At 40.8% G+C, this 18,171-nt stretch overlaps 1 protein-coding gene across 2 annotated transcripts; it reads right to left on the bottom strand.

Annotated features, from left to right (window-relative positions):
- Window positions 1-178: 178 nt before the first annotated feature.
- GLT8D2 (glycosyltransferase 8 domain containing 2) lies at window positions 179-18,133 on the bottom strand. Of its 2 annotated transcripts, XM_075157344.1 has the most exons (10): window positions 16,023-18,133; window positions 14,047-14,091; window positions 12,496-12,591; window positions 11,148-11,316; window positions 9,427-9,544; window positions 7,270-7,354; window positions 4,935-5,047; window positions 3,145-3,311; window positions 1,450-1,562; window positions 179-619 (listed from the first exon to the last, which is right to left on the bottom strand). In XM_075157344.1, exons 2-10 carry the CDS (start codon window positions 14,063-14,065, stop codon window positions 447-449), a joined length of 1,053 nt encoding a protein of 350 aa, XP_075013445.1. In that variant the 5' UTR covers window positions 14,066-14,091; window positions 16,023-18,133; the 3' UTR covers window positions 179-446. The 2 variants fall into 2 exon arrangements, with proteins under 2 accessions (XP_075013445.1, XP_075013451.1); XM_075157350.1 differs by lacking the exons at window positions 12,496-12,591; window positions 14,047-14,091; window positions 16,023-18,133 and adding an exon at window positions 11,445-11,561.
- Window positions 18,134-18,171: the final 38 nt, after the last annotated feature.

The following is an 18,171-nucleotide window of genomic DNA, read 5'->3' as shown; positions in this document are numbered from 1 at the left end:
TCCCTTCCAACCCCAACTATTCTATGATTCATTAAAATGCTGCATAAGTTTTCATTTCACACTGGGTAATGTGGGCTAGACACCTTGTATGTAATACTACAGGTATTTCCTGCGTAGGTTTTTCTACTAGCAGACATTTATAAAGACCTTACATTAAAACACACTGTCTGGCACCGAATTTCACCTCTGTAAACGTTTAATGAAAATACTTCATTGTCAAGTAAACTTGTTTCCTCGCCTCACATGAAAGTCAAGATAATCTGAATCGTGTAACTGTTACTCCAGCCTCCCTCTCCAGCCATAAGCACACAAAACTGATCATCATTTATTCATACATCTAACAAATACTTAGTTTTCTAAAATCAGTTAATTATACAACATGTTGCATCTCAAACTATTACATACTGCAAAACATCATGTATGAATGCATTTAAGTGGTTTCAGTATCAGCTATCGGGACGAGTTAATTTGAACTTCCCTGAAGGGTCAGGAATAAACCAGTTTTCCCAGAGATCAGTGTGAACACTGGGATAGTCCCAAGGTTTGTATCTCCCATTCCAATGAAGTAATTTAGCTTCTTGAAGAAAATGCTCTGAGTAACGGGTATCAGGACTCCAACCTGCATGGGTACATTTAAAAAAAGAAAAAAACACCAACAGTTTTTAATACTGACACTATGGAGTGAGGTAAATTCAGTTATTTTTTTTTAAAAGTCTGATTAGTATGGTTTCACCTGTTAATAGACAACTAGTTGTACAATAGACTAGCTTTTTTCAACTTCCTGCCTCTCTGATGCAGAATTAGAAAAAAAAAAATCTCAGCAAGCTTCCTCTCTCTAAACACTTCCAAGATTTTGGCATAGCTGAGGTTTAAAAAAAAAAAAAAAATATCCTTTTACTACTCATTTTACTACACCAGCTAAGCCATTACCTTTTTCCCAGGATAATTCACCATTCCTGGGTGAAAGGTAACTACATCCTCCAGAACGTTGACTACACAAGCACTGCCAGGCATCCCATCTTCTTCCACTGTGCCTACTAAAAGAATGTCTGGTTTTTTTCAGCCTCTCACTATATTCAGATTTTTCATATATTCTTTCCATAGTTTATGACAATATAGGTTAGCTGGTCTTCAAACATGTAACTGTCCTTAGTATTTGTTTTTTTCCTTTTTATCCAGTTTAATGACTATTAGGGTTTGGGGTTTTTTGCAGGGGTGCAACTATTTTATTTTCTTGACCTGTGAAGATATTTGCATAATGACACCCATGGGGACCCCCCACATTCCACCCTACCCTGAAGAACACAGGACTAATGGGTGTTGGGGGAAGCAGGGATTACATACTGTGGATCTGAGGCATTGAGGTAAAGTAACGTAAGGCCCTATATTGGAATCTTACAAACCGCTCACTTTTAGTTTCAACTGCAGACGGTGGGAAGTCAAACTTACCAAGATGCCTTATGTGCCACATAGGATTAATAGTGGAATACCTTCCATGAAATACGATCAGCATTGGAGAGGTTGCCACGCCTCCCCCAAGGGTGCTGCTGTAGAGGTTTTCCCTTCAAAAGGGGAAAAAAAAAAAAAGAAAATGCAGAAAATATTCAAAATCTCAATCAAAAAGTCTTTAATACAAAAGTCAGAAGATTAAAAATAAGTATTCTGGCAAAATTCAAAATCATTTTGAACAGGCCAATTTTCAGCATACTCCTTCCTAGTGCTGTTAATTGCTTGCATGACGCCAGTTACTTCTACACACCGCCTATAGTCTACAAGGCTGACAGTTTACGGTAGGAAAAAAAGCTGTTAACATAAAGGAATCAAACATAATTTAGCCTGGTTTCTTAAGAAAATTTACATGTTTCCATGTGTTTCACTCTCTCTGTTTTTCTCCCCCTCCGCCCCCAGCCTTTAGACCCATAAATTAACTTTAAATCAGATTTGCCAAAGTCTAGTTAGTACAAACTAACATCTAAAGGATATCAATTACCTAAGAATTTTGTGCTAAATCCAGGGCTCAGCAAAGCCAAATCACTGTAGGGAGAGGCATTAGGAAGTAGCAGCCAGATGTCTGGCCACAGTGTGCGGAGGGCCTGGCTGGCCAGTCAGCACGTGGGCAAAGCCACCCCAGCTACGGGACGCTGTGCCACCCGCCAGCCCAACAAGGACACCTGGGAAGTCCCGAGAGATGCTTAGAGGCTACAGAACAAAAAAATCATAACCTCCCCTCAAAACTGGGTTCCAACTGCTAAGCGGTTTATTTCACTGTTGTTTCAAAATCCAGCTAGAAGGAACATGAATGTGTTATTAAGGTATAAAATCATCTTTGTAGATGAAATTTGCAGTAATATCCATGGAGTTTTTTCAAACTCTCAAGCAGCACAGCAATAGCTCGTCAGGATATGTTACATAAGCAGAGTAAGAGACATTTGGCTTCTCATTCCTTCACATGCTCATCATTTGTGTCTCTCCTCTGCTCATTTCTGGAACTAACACGTAAGGGACATAGTCCAACAGCACAAGCTATTCAGTTTCAGTTTAGCCTTACTAAATTTAAATTTAACCCTCTGCAGAGAAAGAAAGTAAATGTCAAGTTTGCAAATACACGTTAAGAGTGAACTAACATAAAAAATGAACAGTGATTGTTTCACTGTGTCATGACTTATTCATGGTCAATGCCAAAAAGGTATCTTTCATGTCAAATTTCATTCATCTATAAAAAAGTGTTTTCTATTGGTATTTAAGAAATATGGTGTCCAATTACAGTTTGGCTGACATTACAATAGGAGCGACCCCACACAAACAAGGAAACATTCCTCCTCCTTTAAGTCAGCCTCAGGAAGGGAAGATCGTAAAGTGGCTTGATCCCAGGTCAGGTTGGTCACCCAGCACAAGAAACACGTGTTCTCAGTGTCCCTTGGGATTAAGCGTGGTTTGTGATCAAACACAAGACTAAAATTCCAGGTGGCCATTTCCTGGTACACGATTGGTCAGATTTAAGCAGATGGAAATTCTGGAACATGAATTACTTCGCTTGATGAGATCTCAAAGAAAGGCTGCTTGGAGTTAAGAGCTTATGAACAGAAAATTAGACACTAAACTGAGTATTAGAAGTAAAGCACAAAGCTAGATTTCTATACATACTCTACATTTCTTTGCATCCACTTTTCCAACTGCTTTGTGATCCGTTGATGTTTCCATTCAGTCATGTTAGCAACAATTACTCCAGGATTAAAGGAGCAGGTGCTGGGGCTGATGCCAAGATCTCTAATCGCTTGCTTTCTGTAGTCCAGGAATCCCATGTATGTGTTCTAAGAAATAAAAAAGGTATGTTCATCCCCTATGAATCTCTTATAGAATCATAGAATCATACAGGTTGGAAAAGACCTCTAAGATCATCGTGTCCAACCGTCAACCCAACACCACCATGCCCACTACACCATGTCCCTAAGGGCCTCATCTACACGTCTTTTAAATACCTCCAGGGATGGTGACTCCACCACTTCCCTGGGCAGCCTGTTCCAAGGCCTGACCACTCTTTCAGTAAAGAAATTTCTCCTAATGTTCAATCTAAACCTCCCTTGGCGCAACTTGAGGCCATTTCCTCTTGTCCTATCGCTAGTTACTTGGCAGAAGAGACCAACACCCACCTCGCTACAACCTCCCTTCAGGTAGTTGTAGAGCGCGATGAGGTCTCCCCTCAGCCTCCTCTTCTCCAGGCTAAACAACCCCAGTTCCCTCAGCCGCTCCTCATAAGACTTGTGCTCCAGGCCCTTCACCAGCTTCGTTGCCCTCCTCTGGACGCGCTCCAGCACCTCCATGTCCTTCTTGTAGTGAGGGGCCCAAAACTGAACACAGTATTCGAGGTGCAGCCTCACCAGTGCCGAGTACAGGGGCACGATCACCTCCCTGCTCCTGCTGGCCACACTATTTCTGATACAGGCCAGGATGCCGTTGGCCTTCTTGGCCACCTGAGCACACTGCCGGCTCATGTTCAGCCGGCTGTCAACCAGCACCCCCAGGTCCTTTTCCTCTGGGCAGCTTTCCAGCCACTCTTCCCCAAGCCTGTAGCGTTGCCTGGGGTTGTTGTGGCCGAAGTGCAGGACCCGGCACTTGGCCTTGTTGAATCTCATACAGTTGGCCTCGGCCCATCGATCCAGCCTGTCCAGGTCCCTCTGCAGAGCCTTCCTACCCTCCAGCAGATCAACACTCCCGCCCAACTTGGTGTCGTCTGCAAACTTACTGAGGGAGCACTCGATCCCCTCGTCCAGATCATTGATGAAGATATTGAACAGATGCATAAATGCATCTCTCTACCACTCATATAGAGACAAAATACGCGCTCCCAAAGCTGAGTTTCTAGATGATGGTTACCTGTTTCGGTTTCCATATGACACAAGGCTAAAAGGCAGGATACTTCCAGCTACTGAATTACTTTTTCCATAGTATTGTTCCATGGGAGTTTGATAAGGCTCTTCCCTCACTACATGCTTGTCTTTCTGTAGCTTACTCTGAATGATGTAGCATCAGGCTTGTACAGCTGTAATGCTAGAGGGACTCACTGACAATTCTGGGGGACTCAGCTCGGGAATTAGCCTTTAAGCCTGTGTTTCTGAGTTTCATTCCAAATTTGACTAATACAAATATCATATATTTTGTCTTCATTAGATGTTCTGTAAGTGCTTATGATCTGATAGCAAAATACCAAACATAATCTAGTAGAATCCAAAGAACAATAGAGATTTAAATTATTACAGGAAACAACTCTGCATAGCATTACAGAGTTACTACAAAAAGTAGTTCTTAATTACCTGTAAAACTGTTACAAAATTATCAAAAAAAAAAACAACTTTCACTTTGGGGAAAATGTACCAAATCATCTCACATTTATGGGTAAATACATTCATTATTAGAATTCCAAAATGGCATCTTACCTGCATGCCTACACTTCTAACCATTTCATGTGTAGAAGGCAGATCACAATCATCTGAAAAAGCTGCAGCATGTCCAGGAGCTAACTTAGTGTCGTAGAGTTCCTGGATGTCACCTGATTACAGAAAGGCCAGAAGCATAAGAAGAAACCTACTTCTTCACTGCTACAGAGTTGATATGAGAACAGCAGTTACCCTATGTGTTACTTACGAACATACCAATTTTAGGGGATAGCCCAGATACTAACAAAGGCTGAATTTTGTAATATGGGACAAATTTGAGTCCTGTACCTTGATGTCTAAGGTCTATCTTTAGCTATTATCATCAGTATTCAATACACCCATGTTCTGGTCTGAATGTCCAAAATCAGCTACAGCAGAAGCCGATTACACTGTTAAGAAGCCTGGTTACAAAGTTATGCATTCATAGCGCTTGCCTTTGGAGAAGGAGGGCACAGGCCATTTTTCTGAGCTTCTTCAAGTCCCACAAAAGTGCCACTTGAATCTCTTGCACAGATCAGGTTTTTCCTGGTGTTATTGTGTTTATACCTCCTAATAAGACACCTGGATTCCCAGCACTGCCCAGTTGAAATGTGCCTGTCACACCTGACCATCCCTGCTGGCTTCACAGACCACCCAGCTCCTTCCTGGTGGAGGGAAATAATATAATGCACAACGTCTCGCTCATCGTCCGACTAGCAGGTAGCCATGATGTGCCAGAACAGTTTTAGGGCGGGTGGGAAGCACAGCGCTGCCACAGCAATTAAGTGAGTCTGCGTCCAAACCTGCTACAGCTACCAGCTTTGCTGCTGGGCATGGGTCGGTCACAGGTAAGATGAATGCTCTTGGCAGGCCACATATAGCCCAGTAGCCTGAGGTGAGCTCATTAAAAGACTAGTAACGGAAAACATTCCCCATACTGCAAACAGTGGAACTACTATTTCTGAAATAAGCAGAGATTATTGATTTGTCTGAACTCATCAGCTGGCTGGAAAACTTGGTTTAGGACTCATGTCCCGCCAAGAAACAGAATTTGAATTAATGGAACACTTAATTGTTGAAGATCAACATGCCTTACTAGGTATTTTCTTCTGATTTTAAATAGCTTCTACTTTTCAAGAGAAAAGCAGAAAAAGAAAAAAGGAAGAAAAAAATCAAACCAAACAATTCTGGGCTGACAGCTCAAGTTCAGTATGTTTCATTCTGGCTGCTTTGCAGAAAGCAATGACCAACAAATAAACGATCCCGAAGTTAAACCCTGAAAACCCCATTCACTCCTTACCCTGTCAGAAGTCTCAATCACTCCCATTCAGAGGCATCTGACAGAGAGCAGACTCTCACATTACAGCTAAGACATGGGGAGCGGCTGCCAGAGCAGGATCCCTCTCTCCCTCCGCCTCACTCCCACATGTCCATCTCTATTACCCTCTTCTGGGCCGTATGATTGCGTGGCCCAAGGGTGAGCAAGTTAGGCTGGCTGAAGCAAAGAAACAAAAAAGGGGAAGAAAAAAAAAAAAAAGCTTTGCGGGTTTTTTTCTACTGCTAGTCTTCTGCCAGGTCAACCAGCTGAATCAGCTTATTCTGCAGCTGCACAAGTGTAGATATGACACAAGTAACAGGAGCTGCCTGGGGACAGGAGAGGCCACTTCCGTCAGCAGCAGCCTACCATGAGCTGTAATGTGAAACTGCGCCTTTATCCTGCGGCTCCAGAAAGACTCATCAGCTGATATAAGCTGACATCCCTAATGAAAGAGAAAGCCCTACCTCCCCTCTAATTAGATTTCTTTGTATGGAAAAAAAAAGATTTTTCAGGATTTGAATGTCTTCTAACTGCTCCCATTTGTCCAGGAACTCTGAAATCTTTGACCACGATTCCTACAAATTGCTATGGATTCTGAGCTGAAGATGCTCAGAAATCACATTTTAACCCTCTTATTTGAGTAAATTCCTCTTGCTCTCAAGAACAGCAATTCTGGATAAGGAACTGGTAGTGTTGTGGGAATTCAAATACTAGCAGGAAATATACGTCACATACTTAACAATAAATATTGCAGCATCTAAGTGAAATGGTACCTTTCAGCAATTGACCATATTCAATTAAAATGAAACCCATACATACAATTTTGATCAAGATCTACTACGCAAAAGATATATGGAGAGAAGTTCTTCTTCAGACTTTCTTTAAATAAACAAACAGATTAATTGTAGTTTTCCTGAGTGCAACACTCCTAGCAGCTGCCTCAGTTTCCATTATATCTCATATTTCCAAACGACTGTAAAAGCTGCAATAACTTTGATTTTAATTCTGCTAGAAACTGCTTTTTGGATGACAGCTTACCTTGAACAATGATATCATCATCCAAATATATTACTTTCTCATGTTTCTGGATAAGCAAAGGAAGATAAAATCGAACGAAGTTCAGCTATTAAACAGAAAAAAAGGTAAAGACTAAATGGTAAAGCTGTTTAATGTAGTAGTCTCACGCTTCTTTCTCTATAAATAATCAGTTTTAATTTCTCTCTTCGACTAGCCAACAATTATTTGCTTCCTCTCCCCCAGCTAGTATCTTGAACCCATTAATATTATCATTTATCCCTCTTTTATTTATTATGGTCCTAACCAAGCAGCCCAAAACAGTTGCTTCTTCACAAAATCACAGAATCATTTAGGTTGGAAGGGGCCTTTCGAGATCATCTTACCCAAACGCTCTTCTCAAATAGGGTCCACTCGAGCAGGCTGCCTGGGACTGAGCCCAGTTAGGTTTTGAGTATCTCCACAGATGGAGACTCAACAACCTCTCTGGGCAACCTGCTCCAGTGTTTGACCATCCTCACCATAAAACAACCAAAAAGTTTTTTCTTGTGTCCAGAAGGATCTTCATGTATTTTAATTTGTGCCCACTGCCTCTTCTCCTGTCAGTGGGCACCACTGAGAAGAGCCTGGCTCCCTTGTATTCATCCCTCCCCTCGGGTATTTAAACACATTGATAAGATCCTCCTGAGCCTTCTCTTCTCCAGGCTGAACAGCCCCAACTCTCTCAACCTCCCCTCATAGGAAAGATGCTCCAGTCCCTTAATCATCTTTGCAGCCCTGTGTTGGACTCGCCCCAGGAAGTCTGTACCTTTCTTGTACTGGGGAGCTCAGAACTGACACAGTACTCCAGATGCAGCCTCACAAGTGCTGAGTAAATAGGAAGGCTCACCTTCCTGGACCTGCTGGCAATGCTCTTCCTAATATATTTTTACAGCATACATCATACAAAACACTTCAAATTTAACAGTGTCATCATTCTACTCTATAGGAATGACTTGACTGGTGGCACAGACATGGGGTAACAACTTCTACAATAGCAACAAAGAACACAGCAGAGGGAAAGGGGACTGAGAATGTAAGAACCACCATACTGATTCAGAACATTTTACCCAGCACCTGCCTTCGGAGTTGTCCTAAGCAGACATTCAGTGAAAAATAAGAATAGAGCAAGCATACAGAAAAGTTGCTCCAAGTATTGTCCTAGCTTTCAGCTATTTTCAGCTCAAGGGATTTCCTGAACCAGATGTGATCTGTCTAAATATAAACTTCAGTCCTCACTAAATCCCTGTAAACGTTTACATTCACAAGACCTTTCAGCAAGAAATTCTAGAGGCTCAGTACTCACTGCATGAAAAACATGCAGCATTTCTTGTTTGTTCTGACTGTGACTCCTACTAATTTAATGTAATGGACATTAGTTCTTGCATTGGAAGAGACAGTGAGCAACCATCTCCCATCCAGTCCTTCATGCCACTCAGTTCTGTAAACCTCTACTCCTCTACTATTTTCAGGCTAGAAGTCAAATTTCCAGGCTGAACGGTTTTAACCCACTGATTCCTTGCATGAAATCTTTTCCATATATTGGAAATGTCAAAGGTGCAGAGAAGAACAGACATTCTGAACAGACCTGAACATTTTCCGGTAGTGCTACATCTTTTTCAGATAAGGGGACAAAGATTGCATACAGTATTTAGGGTGAGGGAAAACTATGCATTTGTATTGTGGCATAATGATGTTCTCTATTTTGATCCTTAGTCCTTTCCTAATAATTTCTAACATCTGATTTGCCTTTTCTGACAGCCAGTAATATTTAGATCAGTCATTAGCCTTTGAATTAACCCCGGACATCAGCAGCATGCGGCCAACTCGGCATCATGGAGGCACAAAGAACACTATTAGATCTTCCCTCTAATAAACTGTGAATATATTCTTAAAGACACGACACATTCAAATTACCAAGTTTATGCCACCAAATAATGAGGTCCCAGCAAGACAGACAAGCTGCAAGAAGCTTGCTATAGTGCACTTTTCCTTCTTGAGTGAGGTCTTAGCATTCGGACCTGATGTGGCTTTTCTGGCTTACAGCCCCCTGTGTAATGGAACAGAGATCTAGGACATTTTAAAGCGTGTAATAAGCGTTAAAAACACTGAAAATTTGTTATGCATTGTTCATTTACTCACAGGCTGCAGTAACTCAGGACGCGATGCATCTTGTCTGATTTTTCCTTTTAGTACCATAGGGTTGAATTCCACAACCTTAAATTTTATTTCTTTCAGTTTAGAATTTTCAATCCATTTTCTGTGATAAAAAAGCAGTGATAAAAAAAAATATTGAGTGTGTGGCAAGTACTTCAGTATTAAATTCACAGACTCATAGGATAATAACAGACCTTGAAAGCTCACTCGATCTATTCTATCTCAAGACAAAATCACTTATGTCTACAGCTATTGCACACAGACATTTGTTTAACCTGTTCTTAAAAAAACCACAACAAACAAAACAAAAAACCAACACCCAAAAAACGCAACAAAGCAAACATCCCACACCACTGCCAAAAACAGAGACTCCACGTTGCCCAAACAACCCATCTTTCACCATCACTAGCATTAAATGTTATTTTTCTAGGCTTTCTTGCTACAGTTAGAGACCATTTTTTCTTACCCTACATACTGTGCTTTTAAAGCAGAGGTTAGTTTTCTCCCTTTTACAGTTTTACGTCCTTCAAGATGACTGCCACATCACCTCCTAACTATATTTTCTTTAGACTAAACTAATTTTTTTCATTATCTTGTCAGATTTCTTGACACCATTGCTTATTTTCTCCTCTGACCTCTCTTCTAAATCCTTCCTGATGGCACCTAAAACTAAACACCACACTTTTTCTGACATTAATAATATTTGCAAGATTAGAAAAAGTTTCCTCAGATGTCCTGTGGTCATACATATCAACATGTATATCCACTATGATGCATGCCTTTTTTTTTTTTTGAATCAGTGTAGTCAGTTATCAGTCATAATTCTGTAGTTTTCCAAATGAGCGTTACCGAACTCCTGCTTCACCCTGAGCCAATACAATCAGCTATTCCCACCTATATTACCTTGTCACTACCTCTTCTGAATTTCATCACATTTTACAGTTCATTTTTCCAATTCATCATGATTAATTCATTTTCAACTCTTGTCCTCAATATATCTGCTGTCTCTTTTCTAGCTTCATGCCAGCTGCAGATTCAGTTCTCCACTCTATTATCTAGGTTACTGATGAACTGGATGGGAAAAACTCCCTGTGGAACCCCACTCATTACATCTTTTCACTTTGACACAAATTGTGGGTAGTCAGGCTACAGAAATGAAGTAGCCAGAGGTGAGAACGGCTAAGAAATCTGCTTTAATTTTGATTCACACCTTCTTCCTCTTTTAGACAATGTTTGCAAATTTTAACACCCAAACATGCTTTCATTCAAGCTTCTTTGGGCCTCTATTTATAATGTTTAATACACCCCCTTAGCTGAAATTAGCTTTAAACAGCAAGTTTTTCTACTCTGAAGCTTAAGACACAGCGCCAGATGAGAGGTAAGTGCAGTGCCACAAAGCAGGATTGTGACAAGTAAGCATGTATACACTTACCTTACTACAGACTCTTCTGCAGCTGATCTACAAAAGGCAGAGAGGCATAGGTATGGGCATGGTCTGGCTATTTCACACCAGTCAGTGCCTTGCGTAGGGCAAAATGGTCCTTTTTCCTACACGTAAAGAATCCTGGGGATTGCTACCAATAGCACCACTTAAATAAAAGGCCGAAACATTTCCCTGAAAAGTCCTCCAAAGTCTATGCCCATGCTAAGGAGAACGACAACCTGGTCCTAACTACAGCATGAAACAAAATAAGGCTGGTATATACCGAATATGCGGGATGGTAGTCTTCAGCCCAACTATGTAGAACAAAACATTAGCCTCTGTGTTGCTGTAGATGCTACTGATTGCTGCTATAGCTGCACCCATTCTGCCCGCAGCAGCGCAGATTACGACTGGGATTTCTTCTTCCATTTCCTCAGGACTCTCCAAATCAACTACATGAAACAAAACTATGCATTATAATAGAAAATTAAGAATCTTTTTGTATCAGATCTGGGTCATAGGAAAGAGTATGTAGTTCCATAAGCAGTGGAATCGTATCACAATCACCCCATTTCCTTACCACATCCTATACACATCCGCATCTGGCAAGGCACACAGCATGAGCTGTCACTAATCCAGAACTACATGCAGGTTGACTGGACTCTTGGATGCCTCCAAACAGAATATAAAACAGAGTTCTCGGCATCTTCTACTCAGCAGGGGCACAATTCAGCCTGTCCTCCATGTAGCTGCTTATTCACATGAAACCTGAAGAAGTTTGAATACCTTTGAGACTTCTACTTCTCAGTTATATTTAGTTCAAATTGAACAATAGGTTCCAAAATTATCAAAGGAAAGAGGTAAGTCGAAGAGATGGTGCAATTGCATGAGCTTCACTTCTTTGGGAAGCAGTCCAGAAAGGAATAGTGCAAAATTTTGTACCAGCAGGAAGTTGCTAATGATAAAAGGAAAAAAATCTAAACAATACTGAATCAGTTCACATTACTGCTAAGAAAGATTTTTATCCCTAGCACTGATTAACTTACAGAACTTATACGGATATATTTATACTGGTTAAAACATAATCATTAAACTCATAACCGCCCCCAGAAAAATATACTGGGAAAAAAAAAGTTTATACCAAGACAGAGTTTATTTATCTTGGGAACAGTGAATAAGCTATTAGTATAAACATTTAATACCAGTCCAACCATATCAACCCTAGCGGGTTTCTGTCACTATAAAACTTCCAGCAAAAACTTCTGCTGTAATCTGAAATGAATAGGTGGGCCAAGAACATTCCCAAAGGGGCAAGTTGTGATCAAAGTTTATTATCGCTTGACAACTCCAACACTGTTCAGCACAAATAAGGATATACTCCAGCTTCCATCTAAATCAGTGACATCCGAATAAAAATTTGAATCAGAATGACAATTCTTAGTCATTACTATCGATCTCCTACTATTTTATTCAAGTAATTCAGAAGCAAAAAATTCCACATCCCAGACCACATGCAACAGTGTGAGTAGCTCATCTACTGCAGGGCAAATAGAAGGACAAAAAGCACTGTTCAAATGAAGAGATAAAGGATATAAAACAACATAAATGAAACACAAGTACAAGTCATTTACCTGTTTCATTCTTTAATGCAGATGGCACTTGGTGAACTTTGTTATACAGAATGGCGCACACAGTTAATATAAGAAGTAACAGTAAGATCTGGTTAACTGAAACAAAAGGGAGAATTTGTTAACAATCAGTATAATAGCTAATTCCCAAGTACCTTTTTTAAAAAAAAATCCAATTTGCAACCAGTACCTATCATAACCTGTATTTGCTGTGTTTATCAAATTACCCTTTTTCTTGTTATTTGATCAAGCTAAAAATTTTATGTTAAAAACATAATACTATTCTCCCCCATTACAATAATTTCCAACTATCTGATTTTCGTGGATAATTTGCTCGCTAAATCATTAAGCTCCCAATATATATGGGTTATCCATACTAGGAAATTCATGTTTCTGAATTTTACCAGGAGCCTGGAACCTTCTTTTCTTGGCTAGTTTGTTGCCTTTTTATGATTACAGGACTTCATGAGTTAATTATTTTTACCTAGCCCTTTCCTTCTCTCATGCTTCCCTGATAAAACTTCAAACACAGGAGAAATATTTTTTCGATTTCAATGTTCAGATCTTCAAGATGTATTTGAGCAAAACTCTAAAAATACTAGAAAAACAAACGCAGCATGCTACCGGTTTGGAACCAGAAATGTTCCAAAATATTTGAAAATACATAACCATTTTGACACAGTTACTTTAATTAGTAAAATCAAAACTAAGCATACAACAGCAAAGACCTTACGGTATATTCTGATTTGCAATTCCTACCAGACTGTCTTGTACAAGTTTAAGTTATTCAACATAAACCAACCATAAACAGGTACCAGGACAGTTCACTGAGTACAACAGGGAAGGAATACATTGCCATCATCAACAGTGACTTTGATGATGGGAGTTCTTTGTATCGGACTACTTTGTTACTTTTGCACCACCATAAAAGGTATTTAAGGTGTAAAAAAGAGCAAAGGGAACAAAGTTTTGAACTATTTCAAACAAAAGGGCCAACTGGCCAGAACTGGGCATGAGAATAAATTGAAATTGGTAAACATATGTCACTGAACCTGCACTAATTTAAACCAGCTGAGGAAACAGCCCATTGACTTCAGGGAAATTTTGGGTACATAACTGAAGGCACACACCGGTCCATTTTCAGTCACTGACCCTGACAGCTGATGAGAATCCCAAATTTCTTGGGGCCACACCTCAAATGCGAGTATGAACAGCAATAATGTGCAGATTAATGTCAAAAAGCCAAGTTCAGTGCTCTAGGCACAACCCACATGAAACCAGCAGCTACCTGCACTCTTAGTGGGAAATTCCACACCCCAAAGTCTCATGCAGTAAAGCAGTGAGTAATTTTAAATTAATGGGATTTATGGCCGTACTTATCTGACTTAGTTAACAGGAAAAGGCTTATTTGTTTACTAAAAGCTAAGCATAATTTAGCAAAACTAGAACTATAAATTTGCATGCAACTGTGGCAACAGTTGCATGAGAAATTGCATTTGACATTTCTGTCCTCTTTTACAAGTATATATTTCAAATGTTTTTAATCTCTCTTACTTTTCTTTAAAAGAGCCATGTGTCCTGTTGGATGAGAACTATGATCTGCGGGGGAAAAAAAAAAAAAAAAAAAAAAGAGCGAGAGAGAAAAATCATTAATACCAGCAGTGAATACTAGTTAATTATTTCAGGGACAAGGTTTTGCATCATCAAATTTTACTGTTAACCTGGTAAAAGTAAAACTGAATTCTATCTTTGTAAATAACTTATTTGGAACAAATAACTAATATTCTGCACTAGAACTATTACATATTTTAATTTAAGCTATGAATAGGTTGAAAAGAACAGCATTTTAATAAATTCCATCCAGTTACCTACATCAGTAATAACTAAGATTTTTTAACACATTTTAAAGTAATGTGCAAAGAAGTATTAGAACACCCACTGATGCAACTTGTAGATACATTTAAATGTATCTCTGATTTCACCTAAAACATAACAATCACAATACTAATCTCTTGCTGGAGTTTGTTCCCAAACATATAGGAATCTTATACTGGAGCAGTGTCTTTCCGGCCCTCAGAAAATTTCAGAGCAATAGTGAAAGTATTTTCTAACAGCAGTATTCTTCCACTAACAGTAAGGAGGGCGCTTGTGCAATGTGGCTTGTATTTAAGCAAACTATTTGTGATGCTAAAGAAAATGAGGTAGCATTCCCTAAAATTGTACTTCTAAACCAGGCCCAAGAGTGGCCATGACTTTATGCCTGAGAGGACAGAACATAATCCCTAAAATACAGGATTATGGGAAATACAACATTCACTTGAATTCTGGACCCAAAACTACTGTTGGGGGCGGGGGAGAGGAACCAAAACAAAAAACAACAGTAAAAAACAGCACCAGAAGTTGGGGAGAGGGGCAGGGAGGGGAAAATACAACTATGTGATCTAACCTTTACGCAGTGGTAGCTGTATATAGGACAGAAACCAATTTTTCCTGTTTCCATACATACAGATACAGACACATTGCAGCATAGATAAGGATATATGATGGTTTCTACACAAACAAAAAAATGAAGTTTATTCTGACTCCTTGAGAAGGCAGACGGAACAGCAAGAATACTTGAAAGCTGAGTCACAAAACTGACCACCTCTCATTGGTGAATGCTCAAGTTCAGGCGACATCCTAAATCAGTCTCTACTTTGACTAACAAGTTAAATGACAATAAAAATATTTTTAAAAGCTAAGATGTGGCTTTGTTTACAAACCACTTATATTCGTATGTATTTAGGTCCCAACAGATGACTAAATCTTAGTGAGAGTCCTTTTGCATCCGCAGTACTTATCTACATTCCAGCAGCCCACTCTCTTCATGTGGCATTAATTTACACAGAGAGGAAATCAAGCTTATCGGTTGAAAAAAACACCACTGCTAGGAAAGCCCTTCTCTCACGCATTACGCGCAACTATTATCTTCTTATCCATTAAAAAAGTTTACTTGTTTAGATAAGCAGAGAGACAACAGAACCCCCTACACCCTTGGAGTAACTTTCTAACCCCACTTTAGCTAATCGCAACCTTCCACTGATTTCCATAGAGCTGACTACTATCTTTTCATTAAGATTTGTAATGACAGACACAAACGATATTGACAATCACTGCAAGATGAAAGCTGCATAGCCACAGCCTCATGATATCTTCAGAAATTATTAAATCAACATAAACTGAACCATGTTCTAAACTTTAAAATCCAAACTTGGATGGACTCTCATACAAGTTTGAGTTCTAAAACTACAGCATTCTTAAGCCTCAGAAACTTAGATTCATTACCCACTGATTTTTAAGGAAAGAGAGGAATATTTGTTCCCCTGCAAATATATACTCAGTTTTTCCTGACTGTAGACATTAGTTCCTGGAACCTGGCAGTCCCTAACTCAGTTGCCAAATCCTGTAACAAAATGAGGGGCTGCAGAAGGGAAAGCTCAGAAACAGTGACATTATTGCTCAGATATTTCCTGCTTAATTAGTCTTTTTACCTCTTCAAAGCAGCACAGTATTCGGGACTCCTCTCTCCTGAAGAGCTGTAGAGCTATTTACTCGGATCCTAGATAGCCCACAGCTGCAAGCACTCTTGCCAAAGCTTCCTTGACCATCATCCTCCTTTGAAGTCCCCCACGCAAGGGCCTTACAGGGCACAGTAACAGTTTTAAGATTCAATTCCTTTTTCAAACTCTTCAAAGTTTACTTTGGAGTTGTGCTGGTTTTCTTTTCTTTCTCTGCTGCTGAGGAATAGCATAGAGTCCAGACACCGCACTGGAGGAATGAGAGCCCATAAACCACTTCCAGATGTGCAGAACGATGATGCAGCCCCAGATCTGGCAAACTTGCCTCAGAGCTTCAGCTAGCAGATTGCAAACAAATCCCATAAGACAAAGTCTTAAGGGGGTGGGGGAAAGAGAAGGAAACAAACCCTTCCAGAAGTTACTTTAACAGCCTAGTTGCAGGTTAGGTTTCTAGTCATTATTTACCATAAATGTGAACAGATAACTAGTGTGCAAGAGCCAAACAACAACATGCCAAAGTCAAACTGAAAGCCAAAGTTTTTCCAATGTCTGTTTGCAGAGTTCTTACAAGTCAAAAGCTAAGGGAAACTTGCAAAATTCAACTCTGAACATACATTCTGACTTGAATCATCTCATTTCTGAATCTTTGTGCAGTTAAGAGAATCTGAATCCACAGGTTTGGTTTAGATTCAAAGGTAACCAGCACGTGTTGATACTCTGCCTCCTAAGCTCTCCTGGAATGCTTTTGCAGTTTTATTTCTACACCACTTTTTATTCAAATTCTCTCCCTCCCTTCTAGGAGCCTCCCTTCTATATGATAAAACACTGCTTTGTCACAAGACTTTCATGAGTACTGAAAGGAATAACAATAATAATCATCTTCAATTCTAAACTATTTTTCATATTTTTAGCATGAGGCAGTGCAAAACTTATGAGAAGTATTCAGTCAAGGTTTTAAAAATCTTAAGCGTTTTAAATTAAGATTGTTGTTCCATTTTGGAGAAACTGAAAATGTGGGGTTTCAACTGTATGTCTCAAACATGCCAAAACTGTATTATTTGTGTCTGATTTTGTACAGAAATCCATCTTTTGCAGAGCTGCCTGCAGGAAAAATAAATAAAGAGCTATACATGCAGTTATGTTCTCCACATAGATGGCCACAACTATTACTACTTTTTCTGTACTACGGTATTTTTTTTAAGCTGTATTAAATCTGCGTTCATCAAAATCTACCCGTTTTTTTCATCTCCCTTCCATGTCTATGTGCATCCTGAACAGATCTAAGAAGCGCACAGCTGTACGAGCATGCAGCATTGGGACCATCTGCTTCACCTGGCAGCAACCCCTGGATTACCGGCAACCCAGTAGCACCTTCTCTGGATTTCCCTCGGCCTCACGTTTATATTCTCACTTAACAACCCCCTCACACAGGAAAGAGAGCAGCTTCTGTCCTGCAGAACGAGATCTTCGGGTTTACTCAGATCATCCGCTGTTAACTGAAGAACTGAAACCTTGGTTTCTAATCTCAACCTTCAGTGTTTAAACAGCAACTCATTTCTTTCTCAAGACGCATACCTCGCAGGCAGCATGCCTCCCAAGTTAAACAACAACAACGAAAAAAACCTCCCACACATTTCTGAGGGTTTGAACGCAGAGCTGACTGCCCTAAGCTAAATAGCCCACGCCACATCCCTGCGGACCCGAGCACCCCAGCAGCCCGCGGCGGCAGCCAGCAGCCCCCTGACAGGACTCCCTCCGAACCAAAGCCGAGAGCGGGAGCGCCCGAAGGGCGGAGGGAGCCGTGCGGAGGGAGGCCTGTGGCAGAGGCGGCCGTGGCACAGCCCAGGGCCTCCAAGTCCCCGCCCCGGCCGGGGACAAGACGCAGCTCCTGCGCTGCGCCTCTCGGCCGGCCCCCGCCACCGAGCGGGAGCAGGCCAGCACCCAGCATCCGATCCCCGCCTTCCCCGGCCGCCGCGTGGAGAAGACTGGCGGTCGGAGCCCCTCTCAGGGGCGGGGGTAACCGACACGAACGGGCACGGGGCCCCGCCGGGCGCCTGCCCCACCACCGTCACGTGACCCGCGGCGGCGCCCCGCTGCCCCCCTTCCCCCGCTGGCCTGCCCC

This window comes from Calonectris borealis, chromosome 1, assembly GCF_964195595.1.
Source record: "Calonectris borealis chromosome 1, bCalBor7.hap1.2, whole genome shotgun sequence".
Lineage (NCBI taxonomy): Eukaryota > Metazoa > Chordata > Aves > Procellariiformes > Procellariidae > Calonectris > Calonectris borealis.
This window is presented reverse-complemented; position numbering and strand designations above follow the sequence as displayed.